Source organism: Nomascus leucogenys, chromosome 16, assembly GCF_006542625.1.
Source record: "Nomascus leucogenys isolate Asia chromosome 16, Asia_NLE_v1, whole genome shotgun sequence".
Classification (NCBI taxonomy): domain Eukaryota; kingdom Metazoa; phylum Chordata; class Mammalia; order Primates; family Hylobatidae; genus Nomascus; species Nomascus leucogenys.
In genome coordinates, this window is record NC_044396.1 from 4,876,733 (window position 1) to 4,896,271 (window position 19,539).

The 19,539-nt window shown below is 36.7% G+C and overlaps 1 protein-coding gene across 14 annotated transcripts in view; it reads right to left on the reverse strand.

Moving 5' to 3' along the window:
- The window catches only part of CSPP1 (centrosome and spindle pole associated protein 1), a 137,720-nt gene that overhangs the window by 95,183 nt on the left and 22,998 nt on the right, over positions 1-19,539 (reverse strand). For 9 of the 14 annotated variants that reach the window (XM_030795211.1, XM_030795215.1, XM_030795214.1 and 6 more), the window contains 5 exons: positions 15,330-15,410; positions 13,560-13,658; positions 11,439-11,878; positions 4,007-4,105; positions 872-942 (listed from right to left, as the gene is read on the reverse strand). In XM_030795211.1, coding sequence (XP_030651071.1) covers positions 872-942; positions 4,007-4,105; positions 11,439-11,878; positions 13,560-13,658; positions 15,330-15,410 — 790 coding nt within the window. The remainder of the gene's footprint in view (positions 1-871; positions 943-4,006; positions 4,106-11,438; positions 11,879-13,559; positions 13,659-15,329; positions 15,411-19,539) is intronic. The other 5 variants (XM_030795208.1, XM_030795212.1, XM_030795207.1 and 2 more) reach the window with 2 other exon arrangements.

A 19,539-nucleotide genomic window follows, 5' to 3' on the forward strand; every position in this document is an offset into this window, starting at 1 on the left:
GAACAAAGGAAAGAAAGGTTTAATTTGGAGAAAATAAACTAAAATACAAAGCAGTTTTGTACTAGCTGAAGAAACTAGAAAGAAGAATTAAGGAGGCCGGGCGCGGTGGCTCACACTTGCAATCCCAGCACTTTGGGAGGCCGAGGCGGGCGGATCACGAGGTCGGGAGATCGAGACCATCCTGGCTAACATGGTGAAACCCCGTCTCTACTAAAAATACAAAAAAAAAAAAAAAAATAGCCGGGCGTGGTGGCGGGCGCCTGTAGTCCCAGCTACTCGGAGAGGCTGAGGCAGGAGAATGGCGTGAACCCGGGAGGCAGAGCTTGCAGTGAGCCGAGATTGCGCCACTGCACTCCAGCCTGGGCGACAGAGGGAGATTCCGTCTCGAAAAAAAAAAAAAAAAGAATTAAGGAAAAAACTATCATATATAAAACAAAATATTTTTAAAAAGCAGAATATAAGAAACAGTCACACTGCAACAGAGTGCTAATAAAATATGGAATTAAAAGCTCATTACTGATTGGTAATGATCAATCCATTTTGCAAATAAAAAGATTACTGAAACTAATAATTTTATTATCACCTATGGAAAGCACATCACTAAATAATTTAGCTTTAAAATTATACATAGATGTGTTCATGAACATCATGAATAAAAATAAAAAGATACATAAAATTTAAAAAATACAAAATAAAATTATACAGAGCTATATATGTTAAATAATTAGAATAGTACCTAGCGTAAAGTAAGCACTTACAAATATTTTCTACTATTAGTAAAAATAGTATTAATTACGACACTGAGTTCTCGCTAAAAAAGGATTATAAGACACTCTATACAAGTCCAACTAATTAGAAATTTTGTGCCTACCAAAGAGCATCCCTGCAAAAGGACTACAGGTATCTTGATTAGCAGATTTGGATGTTTCATTGTCTGGAGCACTGAAGAAAAAAAGACAGAGAAAAAGAGTAAATTAAAATCCAGATAATTTTCAGGAAGCAAAACTTTAGAGTAAAATGTAGACATCAGTTATTAGCCTTTCAAAGTACTATGGACATTAAAATATTTACAAATTTTTAAGGTTAAGGTAAAATCATAGCATTCTATCTCTTTATACAGTGCAACTCCAATGTATTCAGGCTTAAAAAAAAAAAAATTTGGCCAGGCACACTGGCTCACACCTGTAATTCCAGCACTTTGGGAGGCCTATGTGGGTGGATTGCCTGAGGTCAGGAGTTGGAAACCAGCCTGGTCAACATGGTGAAACCCCATCTCTAATAAAAAATACAAAAAAATTAGCTGAGTGTGGTGGTGGAGGCCTGTAATCCCAGCTACTCAGGAGGATGAGGCAGGAGAATCACTTGAAACCAGGAAGTGGAGGTTGCAATGAGCTGAGATAGCATCATTGTGCTCCAGCCTGGGCGACAAGAGTGAGACACATTTCAAAAACAAAAACATTCAGCTTGCTTCACTGGCTGTACAGGTTCTCAAATAAAATATTTTTCAGGCTGGGCATGGTGGCTAACACCTGTATTACAGCACCTTGGGAGGCTAAGGCAGGCAGATCGCTTGAGGTCTAGAGCTTGAGACCAGCCTGGCCATCATGGTAAAACCTTGTCTCTACTAAAAATACAGCAATTAGCTGGACTTGGTGGCGCACGCCTATAATCCCAGCTACTTGGGAGGCAGAGGTAGGAGAATCACTTGAACCCGGGAGGCAGAGGGTACAGTGAGCAAGATCCCGCCACTGTACTCCAGCCTGGGTGACAGAACAAGAATTTGTCTCAAAAAAAAAAAAAAATCCTTTTTCATAAAAAAAAGCTACCCCAGGAAAAAAAAAAAAAAAAAAAAGGAATATAAGTGCACATAAGACCGGGAGCAGTGGCTCACGCCTATAATCCCAGCCCTTTGGGAGGCCAAGGTGGGCGAATTACCTGAGGTCAGGAGTTCGAGACCAGCCTGGCTAACATGGTGAAATCCCATCACTACTAAAAATACAAAAAAATTAGCCAGGCATGGTGACACACGCCTCTAATCCCAGCTACTCAGGAGGCTGAGGCAGGAGAATCACATGAACCCAGGAGGCAGAGATTGTGGTAAGCTGAGATCGTGCCGCTGCACTCCAGTCTGGGCAACAGAGCGAGACCCCATCTCAAAACAGAAGAAAAAGAAAAAGAAAAAAAATAAGTGCACATAAATAAATAAATAAATAAAATGAAGAAGAAGAGAAAGAGTGATCTATGCACACACTTAGAAAAGATCATCCCTAAAAACGCTCCTTCCTGGCCATGCACAATGGCTCATGCTTGTAATCCCACCATGAGTTTGGGAGTTCAAGACCAGCCTGGACAACAGAGATCCTGTCTCTACAAAAAATTTTTTTAAAAAACCAGCCAGGCATAGTGGCATATGCCTGTAGTCCCAACTACTCCAGAGGCTGTGGTGGGAGGGTCACTTGAGCCTGGAAAGTCAAGGTTTCAGTGAGCTATATCATGTCACTGCACTCCAGCATGGACAACAAAGCGAGACTCTGTCTCAAAAAAAAAAAACAACAATAACAAAAAAAAAACCTTTCTTGGAAGACAGAAACAAGGCAAAAAAATCCTCAAAGGAAACTTAATTAATTAGAACAAAACAGCAAATTATCTTATTGCAAGCAGTGTTTATATATTACTTTTCTTAGAAAAAACAGACATCTTTCTTGACATATGACATTATCTTCACTGTATGCTATAGATTCAAAACCATTTATCCTTATGTACGACACAGGAATGCCACCAAAATGATAAAAAACTGTAAGTAGAAAGAGAACATAAATATAAAATACATATAATTTCCGGCTGGGCGCGGTGGCTCACGCCTGTAATCCCAGCACTTTGGGAGGCCGAGGCGGGCGGATCATGAGGTCAGGAGATCGAGACCATCCTGGCTAACATGGTGAAACCCCGTCTCTACTAAAAATACAAAAAATTAGCCGGGCGAGGTGGCGGGCACTTGTAGTCCCAGCTACTCGGGAGGCTGAGGCAGGAGAATGGCGTGAACCCGGGGGGCGGAGCCTGCAGTGAGCCGAGATCGCACCACTGCACTCCAGCTTGGGCGACAGAGCGAGACTCCATCTCAAAAAAAAAAAAAATACATATAATTTCCTTTCCTTTCAACATGACAGAAATATATGAGCACTAATTTTACAAAGTAAGCATAAAAGCTATCTACTTGATAAACTGAAAATCAAAAATAAACTTTTGAAAGAAAAATTCACACCACAGGAACATTTCCAATTTTTTTCTTTTTTTTTTTTTTGAGATGGAGTCTCACTCTGTTGCCCAGACTGGAGTGCAGTGGCGCCATCTCAGCTCACTGCAAGCTCTGCCTCCTGGGTTCATGCCATTCTCCTGCCTCAGCCTCCTGAGTAGCTGGGATTACAGGGATTACCAGGGATTACAGGGATTACCACGCCTGGCTAATTTTTTCTTTTCTTTTTTTTTTTTTTTTTGGCATTTTCAGTAGAGATCGGGTTTCACCATGTTGGCCAGGCCAGGCTGGTCTTGAACTCCTGACCTCAAGTGATCCACCTGCATCGGCCTCCCAAAATGCTGGGATTACAGGCATGAGCCACTGCGCCCGGCCACATTTTCAATTTATTTCCAGTCAAGTTGCATCACCATGACTCTAAGATATTTTAAGTTGATTTTTAGTCCATTAAATTATACTTATTTCTTTTATTATTTCAAACAAATTTACATACTTTGTAATGATAGGGACTTCTTCAGAACAGCTTGGCACACTTTATAACCAAAACTTGTTCTTTAAAAGAATGCTGTAAAGTATTATAGATTTCCATTTAGTATTACCTCCCCATCCTTTGTTTTCCTTTAATTCACTTCTCACTAAGAAGGAAGGCTGTTAATTTACTGTATCTTTCTACTTTTTCAGTTAGCCAGTTTTAGGCACATTCTGTTTCACAATGTAATGACTACAGGGGAGAATTTATATTACATACTGTACCTTTTATTTTCAGCAGATGAAATTCTTATGTTTGACTGTTCTATAACATCCCCATCATGTTCCATGGGAGGCATGTTCCCTCGTCTGTTCCTGTGCATCCTTAAAAACACATTAGCTTATAAAGCATGTTCCACATACAGTGGACCTTCTTATAACACTTTGGTGTTTTTGCATTTGATGTTGGCAACATCAAAGGGAACAAAGTGTTATAATGAAGTTTTACTATAAATGCATTCTAAAATTAAATAGAATTTGTATGATCTGCTGGTTAATGAGACACTAAGAGTTTAAATGTGATAATCTTTTCTAAAAAGATTATAAATTGTTTTAATGTACTTTCTATAAATTTTTATTTTTAAAACTACAAATATACTAACAGTTTTTTATCATTCAATTTAAAAGTGAATAACTGAACACCTACTGGGTATTCGGACACAGTCCCTGCACTCACAAAGATTATAGTCAAAATTCAAAATGAGAACATTTTTTAAATCAAAATTCAGAGTCTGTGAATTATTTCATTGCATATATAACCTTCTTTTTTTTTTTTTTTGAGACGGAGTCTTGCTGTGTCACCAGGCTGGAGTGCAGTGGCGCAATCTTGGCTCACTGCAACCTCCACCTCCTGGGTTCAAGTGATTCCCCTGCCTCAGCCTCCCAAGTAGCTGGGACTATAGGCACGCGCCACCACACCTGGCTAATTTTTTGTATTTTAGTAGAGACGGGGTTTCACCATGTTGGCCAGGATAGTCTCGATCTCCTAACCTTGTGATCTCCCGCCTTGGCCTCCCAAAGTGCTGGGATTACAGGCGTGAGCCACCGCGCCCTGTCATAACCTTTTTAACTTAAAAATACAGCAGCAGTCTTATCAATAAATTAAATCAAATATAACAAACCGTGACATTTGCTAACACTGTAAATCACAGGAAAGAATAAATGTTACTGATAGGTGAATGGAAAACATAAACAGGGAAAATGATTAGCTAACTTTACTTACGAGGTCATAAACAACAAAAAGAAAGATTAGCATGTTTTCTATTTTCTTCTCTAAAAACCTTTTTGGAAAATAATAATGAAAAAATGTTTTTCAATCAATCTTTTTTCCATTTGGCAAACACTGATTTCATTTTTAGCTTAATTTCTCATTCCATAGAAACCAACGTGACTTTTTACACCAACACTTATCGGCATCCGCGAAAATCAGCATTTCATAAGCATTTCAAAGTTTCTTTACATGGCTGTTGAGTTACCCAACTATACTGTCTTTCTCAAGAGGACTATTACAAAGAAATATGGTAATTAAAGTGGTATTCAGTATTTTAGGTGAATTTCATTATCGGATTAAGAAAAATGGCAATTATCTGGAAAAAAAAAGAAACTTCTCACTCTCCACAGAACCAGCATGTAAAACTCTTTCTTCACTTGTTTCCATCATACAAGCCACTGTCAGTATCATCTGTGGAGAAAACACTATTTGGAATTTTAATCTTAGTAACTATGACATGGCATAACGCATGAAGGGCTTCCATTTTTTAATCGATCACACATCACATACACACATTCATCACAGACACACATTCTGATGTGTGAATGACACATCAGTTTAGTGTCATTCCCTACTTCTACCACTTAACAAACAGGTAAATACAAACTCAAATTCAAATTTGTAATTAACACTGCCAGGCAACCAGATTTAGTTATACTGGATATTTATATATAATGCAGAAAAGCGTTAACAGAGCAGGCCTGAGACTGCCTATCCTCAGAAAAGCCTGACTGTACAGTTGACCCTTGGCTGGCACCTGGGAATATAGATTTTGGGAGAGTTACAGCCACTGGCAGAACTGATAAGAGCAGCTCACTGTGCTTAAACTGTTTGCACAAACTATAGTTTATGCTAAACATTTGCTTTTCTTCAGGAAGTCTGGAATTTTGGTACATGCCAGGTACAGGGTGACTATGTAACCATCCCACAATAAAAACCTTGGGCACCGAGTGTCTAATTGCTTTCCTGGTACACATTTCCTTATATTGTTACAATTGAATGCTGGAGGAATTAAGCATCTCCTGTGTGATACCACTGGGAGAGAACCCTTGGAAGCTTGTGCTTGGTTTCCTTCAAACTTTGTTCCATGTGCCTTTTACCTTTGCTGATTTTGCTTTGTATCATTTTGCTGTAATAAATTATAACTGTGAGTACAACTATACCCAAAGTCCTTATGGATCCTCCTAGCAAATCACCCAACCTAGAGGTTTTCTTGAGAACCCATGACACAACACAAAAAGTAAATTCACTGGTGTAATAAAGAGGTATCTATGCCAAAAAAAATTACATATAAAAACAATCTTTATTTATATATATATTCTTTAATAATAAAGAAATCTTTATTACAAATTTTTTTAACAGAGGCCAGGCACGGCGGCTCTGTCCCAGCTACTTGGGAGGCCTATAGTCCCAGCTACTTGGGAGGCTAAAGTGGGAGGACTGTTTGAGCCTGGAAGGCAGAGGTTGCAGTGAGCCAAGACTGTATCACTGCACTCCAGCCTGAGCAACAGAGTAAGACCCTGTCTCAAAAAAAAAAAAAAAAAAAAAAAAAAATTAAATAGAAATTTAAAGTTACAAATTCTTAAAAGCATAACTTGGAGTCCCAGAATTAAAGGCCACTTAAATATACAAAAGCTTTTTCTAAAATTAACATAGGGCTTGTGGCTTCCTTAATTATTAGTTAAGTTTTCTGAAGATAATATTTAGATTAATAATTCTAGCTTGTCTTTATACCACCACTGCACCCAAGGTATCCACACTAAAAAATCTTTTACAGGCTCTTCAGTGTATATAGATAGTAAAGCAAACACCATAAACACAAGAGGTCATTTTCAAAGTTCATCCTAAATTAATTTAAGAAATGATTTTATTTATGTATAAGGTTAAGGTCTCTTTGCTAAAATCTACAGCAAAATCAAAAGATTTCCTAGTGAACAGCACATATGAAAGATGTTCTAAAGTATACCTTTCATTGAAGAAAAAAATCATTAACAAGATTATAAAAGTCCACTTTGTCACCAATAATTATAAGATCAAGACTGAAAAATGTTTAAGAGGCTAAAAAAGAGCAGAAATAAGCATTTCACTAAAAAGATAATAAAATCTTAGGGATACTATTCAATTTTATGAAATGACACGATTTGTTTATCTTTTTTAAGTCAAGGTAGAATTACTGTTTACAAACATAGATTTTATAATTTTTTTTAAATTACCAATGTAAGACCTAAAAAAAAGAAACCTTGAAGGGAAATAAAGCTGAAAAGACAAACTATAGTTTGGAAAGTTAGCCGCCTTATTCTCTATTAAAATATCCCTACAATTTTTATGGCATTTCCTTCATTTACTAAAGTGCCCTTTATATTTCTAACAAATTTAGCATTTAATCATCCTGAACTAGCTCTGTTAGTTCACTTACACAGATTTTATGATCTTACAATTTATTGTTGTAACCTTTTCTGAACAAAAAAAGTCCTCTCTGAAGAAAGCAATTGGTAAGAATCAGCAGTGGTTTTACCATGGCTACCTCTCTATTCAATCACCTCAACATTAAAGGAAAACAGACAGATGATAATATCCAAAAGTAATACACTCACTAGATGTCTAAGAACCATTTGATTCTAATCAAAGTTCAGGGGTTCTGTTTAGGTTCAGTTTGTCCCTGGAACCCCTTTCTGTTTCACTGTGAGAGTACCAGATTAAGACTATCCTTGTGGCCCAGAAGTAATCTATCTAAATACTCTCCCATCAAATTAGAACCAGGTCCAAGCCTACTTAGTTTCCAACATCAAACAAGATCAGGCACGTTCCAAGGTGGTATAGCCATAGAAAATATATCTAAATATTCTATGGCTTTTAATATATAGGGTTTTGTCAGAAGGGCACAGAACTCATACCTTTGACATGCAAATCAGATACGATTGAGGGAATAAAATAATTGCAAAATGGTTTCACCATCCTACTAACTAAAAAAAAAGATATTTTAAATGAAAAAAATATTTTTCTCCCTATTTCCTTGAAGACATGAGTCAACAACTCTAGCTGATCAGGTAAAAATCTTAATACCCAAAGAAACCAGGTATAGGGTACAGGCCAAGTTTATCCTAAAAATGAACACACGTTAATCTTTAAAAAAAAAAAAAAAAAAAAAAAAGAAGCTAAAGAAAAACTCTGAGATGTTAACTGTGGATAATCACTTTTCTCTTTGTTTTCCATTCTTTCCCAATTTTTATATTTACTTTGGTAGCACTGTTTTCTATTATCAACCCCATCTACTCTGTACCTGGTTTCTTTGGGTATTAAGAAGTAAAACTTCTTTTACTCATTAACACTGGCTAAAGTAAAAAATAATAAAGTAAAATATTAACTTCTACAGTTCAAGTTAATAAATAAGACTAAGATTACCATATTTAAATAGAGCCTATAAATTTCAAAGTATCTTAAGACATGCTATTACATTCTACTTTAGAAAGCTCCTAAAACATGATTTTACTTAAATTGGTAAATATGCATAAATAACACACATACACACACAGAATGCAACTGTCAATTACAGTGTTAACCACCTTGTTAATTAAGAACACTGTCAGTGATTTCATGATATGAGTTTAGGAAGGTAACATCATTTTCTGAGAAAAGTTTTAGCTTTCCCATATTTAAGTATGGGGAAATATTTCATTAATAATTACGGTATATGAAAAAAAGTAAACATTTATAGGGTAGAGAAAAATTGAAACCAAAAATAAAAAATTATTATAAACCAAAACTAGAATTTACCAGATGCTGACTTTTAGGAAAGGAAAAAAAAAAAAGAACAAAGAAAACGTAGAAGAATGAAGGAAAATTAACTGTGCACTTCTTATAATACATTATAATTATTTTTTGTCGAGAACTTCTGATCAAGATTGCATAGTATGTTAAGAATAAATGCTTGCAGCAAGAGATGAAACTCAGTTCCACATTTCTTTGGTCTCAAAATTTTCACAAATACAGTCATTTCTCCTACCAACCAGTCTATTTATAAACTACTGAATGAAGTCTTTTTTTTTTTTTTTTTTTTTTTTTTGCTGGAAATGAGGAATCTGTAAATCTGAAATAAAGAAATCCAATTTTAAATTCAATTGTTAAAGAGACACATAAGAAAAAACACTTGGAGATGTCAGAGTTGATATAAAAACAAAATAAAAATACATAAAATATGACTTATATATTGAAGAAACACTTTAAAGTATTTAACAAGAATTATTCTCACTCAACCTCATGTTTAATCTATTCTTAAATAGTATTTGGGAAAGTTTATATTAAAGGAGTTCATTTTATTTTGGGATACATAAGAAGACACGATAGTTCTCAAATAGAATGATATTCATTTGTCAGTTCATGTATAAAATTATCACAGGATATAATTATAAAAGTAATAGATTAAAATATAAAAAAAAAACAAAGAAGCAACCATTATGTTTCTTAAAATTCCAAACTTAAAAGGGTATGCATTACATTCACCCTAAAGGTAAACAAACACCATAAAGGGAAAAGAAGTTCTCGTGTACAAAGAAGACATTATCACCAAGAGTCAGAGATTACTTGCAGTTCCCCAATTGAGTTATTTTAGTTTAGTCAGCCTTTAATTACCTTCATATATAAGCATTTTCAGATATAACATTATAGGATTTGGAGAATTTTCTGAAGTATAAACAATTAGATTCAGATCAGAGAAACTATAATTGCCATTTCCAAAATCTAATCCTTCATTCAAATTACCTAAATCAAGGTAAATATTAAAAATATTGTGTGAGGACATAGCAGCTACAGAATGTAGAAGACAACTGTAAAAGCTTTGTATTGTAATTAATAGTTAGAATACTGAATGTACAGCATTACCCCGAAAACATTTTCTAAATACTTAAAAACTAATCTATTTGGACTAGTAAATAAAGCAGGTCCCAAAAGCTGCTCAAAATGTATTAACACTTGTCAAGTAAGCAAGTCAATGACAAATATGAGACCCTGAGGTATTCCTATCTCCAAAACAAGTTAGGTTAAACTATGGCAAGTATCAATACATGATAAATACAACAATAAAACCTCATTGTAGCAGTTAAGAAATTATAGTGTCACAAAAACATTCAAAGGAACTGAAAACCATCTGAAAATCTGATTGAAAAACTTATGACTACGGGAATAAATTGTATTTCATCTATTTTAAGGTATCCTTTTTTCACACGTTTTATTTTATTTATTTATTTTTATTGTTGTTGTTGAGACAGTCTCGCTCTGTCGCCCAGGCTGGAGTTCAGTGGCACAATCTCAGCTCACTGCAACCTCTGCCTCCTCAAGCGATTCTCCTGCCTCAGCCTCCCGAGTAGCTGGGATTACAGGCACATCCCACCACTCCTGGCTAATTTTTGTATTTTTAGTAGAGATGGGGTTTCACCACGTTGGTCAGTTTGGTCTCAAACTCCTGACCTCAAGTGATCTGCCTGCCTTGGCCTCCCAAACTGCAGGGATTACAAGCGTGAGCCACAACGCCGGGCCACATTTTTTTTTTTTTTTTTTTTTGAGACAGAGTCTCACCTTATCGCCCAGGCTGGAGTGCAGTGGCATGATCTCTGCTCACTGCAACCTCTGCCTCCCAGGTTCAAGTGATTCTCCTGCCCCAGCCTTCTGAGTAGCTGGGATTACAGGTGCGTGCCTCCATGCCTGGCTATTTTTGTATTTTTAGTAGAGACAGGGTTTCACCCTGTTGGTCAGGTTGGTCTCAACCTCCTTACCTCGTGATTCGCCCACCTCAGCCTCTCAAAGTGCTGGGATTACAGGCATGAGCCACCACGCCTGGCCACATTTTAATATTGGAAGTCAGAATAGCCAATGACCTGGTTTTATGTCAAGTTATTGCAGAGTTATTTTTCCCCTCATCCAAGAGCACTATGAATTGAGAAAACTCTGAATTCTTGCCTCAAGGTTTCTTTGGATGCTACTGGCAGTATGAATTGGACTGTGAACTTGAATCAGTACTAATTTACATTTCAAATTCTCAGGGAAGGTTGTTTGTATCTTTACTCTCCACTCACTGCCAAGGTTGGGATGTGGACGTTTCCTCTCTCTCCCTTTCTGTGGGAATGACTACTTCCAATTCACATACTTTTACATAAACGGTGTAGCCTTTCAGTTTTCCAACTTTACAACAGGGCCCCCACCTTGAGTGTTTTCTTTTTACCCTCAGTGGGACATAAAATAATGATGTATCTTAAAACTGACAGCATCTTAGAATTAATTATGATAAATCAAAACTGCTTCTCCCTAGTATAATGATAAAAAGTAACAGCAAATATTAACAATTAATTTGCTATATTAAGCAAATAAAGAAAATAAAAATGAAGTTGTAAATACCTGTCATTTGTATACACTCTCAAAAGTCTTCTATCAAAATCACTTTCATATCTAAACCTCTCATCCATGTCTTCACTTACTTCAGGATCTTGGTCTGGTCTATGATACCATCTATCAAAAACACGATCCTCATTAAATCTGTGAAATCTTCTATCTGCAATGCCAGCCTTGCTTGCAAACCTTCGATGTTTTAGGTTGGAAATGCCCACTTCTTCATTTGCTTTTTTAATAATTCTTCTATTCCTTAATTCGATTTCATCATCTAGTTGTTGGTATCTGTCCTCCTCTAGTCGTCTTTGGTTCAGAAGTTCTTCATATGCCTCTGAAGGAGTTAAGACATCTTTTCTAGGACCCTCTGAATTTTCACAAGATGTCTGTATTTGTGAAGTTAAATCAGGCTTAACTTGACCAATAGGTTTTTTATTTCTCTGACTCTTGGGCTGTTCAATTAAAAAAGAAAAAAGAAACAAAACTTGATGAGAAACTATCTCTTATAAGGTAATTAAACCCTCAATTTATACTTAGTCTACCATTTCAACTCTGATGTTTATTTAATCACCCATATATACATATATTTGTTTTTACATGAATGTTCATATGAGCTTTACTTGTAATAGCAAAAACCAGAAATAACCCAAATGTCCATCAACAAGGGAATGGATAAACAAGCTGATACAGCCATGCAATGGAACATTACTATGCAACAAAACGGAATGAATTATCCGTACATTCAACAACACAAATGAACTTCAAAATAATCATACCGAGTGAAAGAAGCCGTACCCCCAAAACTAGTATATCCTGTATGATCCATTTATAGTAAATGATCAAATGTAAACTAGTCTAGGGTGATAGAAGTCAGGTCAGGAAGATCTGGAGACAGTGTGGGAATGAGTGGAGGACAATGAGGACACACAGATTCCAAAGGGTCCCAGAACCACTTTGGGGGATACAGGATAGGCTCGTTATCTTGATTGTGGTTTACATATTCTAAAACCCATCAAATTGTACAGTTTACGAAAAGCTTATTACATAAAAATTCTAGGTGGAGGCCAGTGGATTGCTTGAGCCTGGGAGTTCAAGACCAGCCTAGGCAACATTAATCACCCATATATATTTTTAGAAAAAAAAAAACTTCAAGAAAATTTTACCTTTCTGTGGCAGGGCCTGGTGGCTCACGCCTGTAATCCCAGCACTTTGGGAGGCCAAGGCAGGTGGATCATGAGGTCAGGAGTTCAAGACCAGCCTGATCAACATGCTGAAACCCCATCTCTACTAAAAATACAAAAATTAGCCAGGCGTGGTGGCCAGCATCTGTAATCCCAGCTACTCTGGAGGCTGAGGCAGGAGAATCGCTTGAAGCCAGGAAGCGGAGGTTGCAGTGAGCTGACACTGTGCCACTGCATTCCAGCCTCGGTGACAGAGCAAGACTCCATCTCAAAAAAAAAAAAGAAAAGAAAAGAAAAGAAAAAAGAAAGAGAAGATAAACTAAATGCAAATTCCTATCCCAGGAGATATTACTTCAAAATATTTCAAATTAAATTCTCAACACAAAGGATATAGAAAGTGGTAAATGTTTTGGCCCCAGATACGTCAATCATCCTTCTTTTTTTTTTTTTTTTTTTTTTTTTTTTTCAGACCAGGTCTCGCTCTGTCACCCAGGCTGGAGTGCAGTGAGGCAATCTTGGCTCACTGCAACCTCGGCCTCCCAGGTTCAAGCGATTCTCCTGCCTAAGCCTCCCAAGTAGCTGGGATTACAGGTGCCTGCCACCATGTCCGGCTAATTGATCCTTAAATTTCGAAAAAAAAAAACATAGCTAGGAATTGGCAACATAAAAACTCATTTAAATTTTTAAAAATAAATGAAAATCACTTAACAAAACTGATCTCTAAAATTAAATCTCCCCAATTAAATGTTAAAAGTTCTTCACTATGAGATAAAATAACTTCCAAAACTAAATATTTAAATGTCCTGTGTTTGGTTTAATTTGGCTTAATTTTGCAAGTATTTACAAAAAAAAAAAAAAAAGTAAAATGTCTAAAATAGAAAAAACTTTTCAAGTATAAAATATTCAACTTGTGGTAGTAGTAGTACAGATTTACTTCAAAAGCAAAACCTACCTCAGTACTCTTTTCCACCTGTCTGAACTTTTCACTGGATTCTTCCTTACCCCTGAGAAACTGATTGTATTCTTTGTTACGTTCAAGTTTCAACCTTTCCTTAAAATAAAAATCAAAAGGCAATGTTAAACTTCAACTTCAGGAAAAAAAAATACCTCAATGTCCTATCAGAATGTCAAATCTGAATCATACATATCAGAACTCTTACCCAGAATCAAGCTTTACTAATAATTTCAAGGACAGATGTCACTGAAAGGTATGGGAGAAGTCGGAAGAGGTTTGAGGACACCCATACAGCTCCCCAGGTCTTTCTTGTCACATGAGAATATGCATGACTACATGCTTTGGTCCATTGATACATGAGGTCTCTAACAGAAGGGAGTTGCTTTGTTCATGAAACATCTCCATTTTATACTCCAATAGTTAACAGAGCTTAGATGACATTTTCCAAAGAGCCATGCCACATAAATCCATAGATTCCAGGTTTGATTCCCAACAGCAATCCTAGACAAACCAGGTGTATTCTGCCAAAAGCATTCAGAGATAAATCTCTCCCACTAGTAAATATGATGATTGTGTTTGCCAGGAGATCTGTCATTAGCCTGTTTCCAAAGAGATATGATGGGGTTACCTTCCTTCTTTCCTTCTCAGGGACACCTCCCTCTCCTAATGCCCAACCCACTCCCCTGAAGCACCTGCTGCTAACCATTTGCTTTCCAAGGTTAAAAAACGATCCTTTATATTTTAAACTTAAAAAGGGAAAATTATCACAGATTATAAAATATTATAATGAAATGTTCTGTTAAAACATAAATATATAAGATTTTAAAATGTTCTTAAATTTTAATACTCCCACGTCGCTAAAACAACACAATCTAAAAAAGTACTAAAGAAACTAGGTCAGCCGGGAGCGGTGGCTCATGCCTGTAATGCCAGTACTTTGGGAGGCTGAGGCGGGTGGATCACGAGGTCAGAAGTTCGAGACCAGCCTGGCCTACATTGTGAAACCCCATCTCTACTAAAAACACAAAAAATTAGCTGGGCTTGGTGGCAGGTGCCTGTAATCCTGCCTCCAGCTACTCGGGAGGCTGAGGCAGGAGAATTGCTTGAACTGGGGAGGTGGAGGTTGCACTGCGCCAAGACCCCGCCACTGCACTCCAGCCCGGGCAACGGGGTAATACTTCGTCTCAAAAAAAAAAAAAAAAAAAAAAGAAACTAGGTCTTTTGAAATTTATTAACTGTCCATTTTGTCTTATATACTATTTCATGATCTCTGATATACTCTGGTGAGACCTGAGTCGCTACAAGAGGTGTAGAGTGCTTTATCACTTTCACCTCTAAGGAATACGGACGTGTATTAATGGAGTGACAGAATCACACATTCAAAGAACCCTTACCCTTACCCTACATAAAAGCTCACTATAATTTCACATCCACTCATTCCAATAACTGTGTTACATGGCATAAACTTTATAGTCAGAAATCAGTGCTGAAAAAAATGAATTCTGAATATTCAGTTAAGTACAACTGAATACAGCAAAAGAATAAACATATTAAAGAAATATATAATTATATGGTTACAAATGTTGTGTTCAAGAAAATTTTTTTAAACAGCATAAATATGACTCCATGGATTTTTGAAATAGAAGTATATTCAAGTATGGGGAACTGATGTGATCTTCCATTTGCATTTAAATCAGCAGTATGTTCTTTTATGATTTTGATGCCTCGGAAAACTGCTACCCACAATAACTACTCCTATCCACCTACCTTAGCAGATAACCTCTCACCAATAGGAAGAGAAACTCCCAAAGTAGATGGATCTGTTTCACTCGTAGATAGAAAATTTTTCTGCATATATACACATTAAAAAAATATATTACCTAATTGCCTTTATAAAATATGTTGCATAAATGTGTCTTTGCATTCTATATTCTAAACTAGTATTATATTATGCAGAGCAAACGAATGAAATGGGATGAAGACAGAAACTACAAATCTATATAGACCATACCAAAAGCATTTGGAAAAAAGAGAATTTTCTTCCAATCAACAACTCCCTGAAAGGGAAAATCAGGCCTTAATTTTCATGTGCAATATATATGTCTATTGATTCAAGATGATTAGAAGCATGAAAAAAAATTTCACAATTTATATTAGTCTTCTAAGCACATACTCTTCATTATCAGTGCTCTACTGTCTTTTGTTTCTCAAGGCAAATTTAAACTTCCTCACAAATATCTTAATGCATGCCACAAGTTTTTTTTCTATTTTTCCTATAATTATGTGAGTGAATATCTACTGAAATGCCAATGGATATAAACTATGAATGTTGTTTATGTGTTCCTCCAATCTTGTTCATTAAGCATTTAAGTAACGCAGTGTAGTAGAGGCAGCATTAGACTAGCAGTCAAAAGACCTAGGATCTACAACTAGCCCAAACACTTATTAGTTGTGTAACACTGAGGAAGTCACTTAACTTTTCTGACAGACATTTTCTTCTTCTGTAAAATGAGAATAGTACCTGCTCTGCCTACCTACCAAAGCTGGTATAAGGATGAAGGAGGATAAAAAATATAAAATCCCTTTGAAAGCTGTAAAGCAAATACAAAGGACTGGTAAAAAAAAAAAAAAAAAAAAAATACACATGATCCCCAATTGGTAAAAAAATACATATGATCTCCAACTTTCTGGTACTGTTACTTAGTAGTCAAATACTTTGGAATAATTTACTTCACTTAATTTCAGTTTCCTTGTCTGTAAAACAGAAATAATGCCATCTACACATCACTAGGTTATAAGGATAAAATCAATCAATAATTGTCAACATGCGTAATTCCATGACTTTTATTTATTCATTCAACAAGCAATTAGCAACCATCTAATACTATGCAGGTACTATTTTCAGGTGGTAGGGATACAAATATATTTTCCCTATATTCAAGGGATTTACAATTCAGTTGCAGAAACAGACATGTAAGCAAATAACTATAAAACAACGTATTAACTACAATAGCGTTGTATTCAAAACATTATGGAAAGACAGTAATTAGCAAAACTAAGTGATTAATAAAGTTTCGCTAAATCTGGCCAGGCAGGGAGGCTCATGCCTGTAATCCTAGCAGGTTGGGAGGTTGAGGCGGGCAGATCACTTGAGCTCAGGAGTTCAGACCAGCCTGGGCAACAAGGCGAAACCCCATCTCTACTAAAAACACAAAAAATTAGCCGGGCTTGGGGCTGCGTGCCTATAGTCCCAGCTACTTGGGAGGCTGAAGCAGGAGAATCACCTGAACCCAAGAAGTGGAGGTTGCAGCGAGCAAAGATCAGCACCATTGCATTCTAGCCTGGGTGACAGAGTGAGAATCTGTCTCAAAAATAAATAAATAAAGTGTCATTAAATCTGAATTTACAAATGAATTGTGCTACAAAAGCTACTTTGAAAGTTGGCTGTATGGAACTCTAAACTTACCTGACAAGGAAAAAATAAGACACACGACCAGATCCCTGAGTGATTTTACTTCCTATATACTGAAGTACACTATAAACCTAATTATTTTGTAGAGTTATAAATTCATGAAAAACCCATTCATAGTTCCAACCAGGAAGATAGATTTAACATCCTCTCTCCTTCACTGGGCAATTTCCCATTCCAAACATGGGTCAAGAATGATGTTCGAAATTTTCAATAAAATGAAAAGAATAAACAATAACAACAACATAGGCAGGGAGTGGTGGCTCATGTCTGTAATCCCAGCACTTTGGGAGGCCAAGGCAGGAGGGACACTTGAGCCTAAGAGTTGGAGACCAGCTTGGGTATTTAAAAAAAAAAAACAACAACAACACTTTTTTTTAATTACCCTGTCTCTACCAAAAAAATTTTTTTAATTCTTAAAAAAACAACATAGTTTTTTCAAAAAGCTAAATTTTAATCATTCATTCAATAAATACTGACTGCCTACCATGTGCCCAAACTTTCTGATACATTTGGGACTGAAAAAAACAGATAAAGATTCCTGCCCTCCAAAAGCATACATTCAAGCTGGGGAACATGAAAAAGAAATAATAAACATAATGAGGAGTAATTATACAGCATGCTAGAAGGTAATAATTACTGTGACAAAAAGGAAATTAAAAGGACAGGCTATGGATAGTGCAGGTTTATCAGGCATGAGGGTGGGAAGAACAGAAATCAAGAATTCTCTTTTGGACATGGTCTACGTAAGATATCAGGTAGATTTCAAAGTGAAAATGTGAATTATGCAGCCAGCTAGAAAAGTCTGAAGTTCAGGATGGAGGTCTGGGCTGGAGATATTAATTAACTGACTCAATTTAAAAACTGTTCCCCTGAAAACACGTCTTTTCTGTGTTTAGATGGTCAAGCATCTTTTATTCTAAAAACAGGAAACCATCTCTGGGCAGGAAGGGCTCAGGAAAAAAAAAATTAATTAAAACACAAAAAAACATGGTAGTTGTTTAATAACTCTTCTTGGCAAAATTAATAGATTTGATTTTTTTTTTTAAACTCAAATATCCATGCAATCCAAGTCTGGAAGCCACAAGAGATATTAGTGGGACTTGGAAACCATACATATTTCAGGGGGTCCAGGAAGCTGCAGCCAGCTCCCTATATTCTGTGTAGTTTTCTTTTCCTCTTGCTTTCCCTTCCATTCCCACCTTCTCAAATGTGAACAAAACACTGTCTAATTTTAAGGAAATACTGCTCCTCTACACGACTATATTCTTTTTTTATTTTTTATTTATTATTTTTTTTTTGGAGATGGATTCTCTCACTCTGTCGCCCAGGCTGGAGTGCAGTGGCGCGATCTCGGTTCACTGCAAGCTCCACCTCCGGGGTTCACGCCATTCTCCTGCCTCAGCCTCCCTAGTAGCTGGGACTACAGGCGCCTGCCACCACGCCAGGCTAATTTTTTTGTATTTTTAGTAGAAACGGAGTTTCACCATGTTAGCCAGGATGGTCTCGATGATTTCCTGACCTTGTGATCCGCCGGCCTCTGCCTCCCAAAGTGCTGGGATTACAAGCGTGAGCCACCACGCCCCCGGCCGACTATATTCTTAATAATCTAAAAAACTGGCTGGGTGCGGTGGCTCATGCCTGTAATCCCAGCACTTTAGGAGGCCGAAGTGGGCAGATCACAAGGTCAGGAGTTTGAGACCAGCCTGGCCAATATGGTGAAACCCCGTCTCTACTAAAAGTACAAAAAAATTAGCCAGGCATAGTGGTGGACGCCTGTAGTCCCAGCTACTCGGGAAGCTGAGGCAGAAGAATCGCTTGAACCCGGGAGGCGGAGATAGCAGTGAGCCAAGATCCTACCACTGCACTCCAGCCTGGGCGACAGAACAAGACTCTGTCTCAAAAAAAAAAAAAAAAAAAAAAAAAAAACCAAACGAAAAAATCTTAAAAAACTCCTTCACATCCCTTTGAATTTAAAGATTTGTACTTTCATGAAGGCAATTTCTTCTTATGTCTCCCACCACTATCCTTTTTAAAAATCTTACCTAGGGAGTAATGCAAAACCTACAAGAGAAAATGGAAGATATCTAATACCAGAGGAAAACTCCACCCAACTAGAAGAGGTAGGGAAGGGGAAGATAATGAGGTGTAAGACCAGGCAGTCAGGCTGGAACATGAAAGACATGTGCCATGCTAAGGAATTTGAATTTTTATCCTGGAGGCAGTAAGAGGATATAAGTTAGGGACTGAATCATTCTGGAAAATAGCTTGGAAGGTGAAGTGAAAATTAGCACAAGGAAATCAGTTAAGAAGTTGAGCAGCAATTTAAGACAATGAGAGTCTCTACATGCAGAACTGTCCTAAAACACAGTTACCATGCTCTTCACAGGCTATTTAAGAAAGTATGATGCTCATCACTGCCTATTGCATATAACAAGTTAAAAATCCACTGCCTTCTAATTTGATCCTATCCTATATACATCGTTATTTCTTACTGCTCTCAAAAAG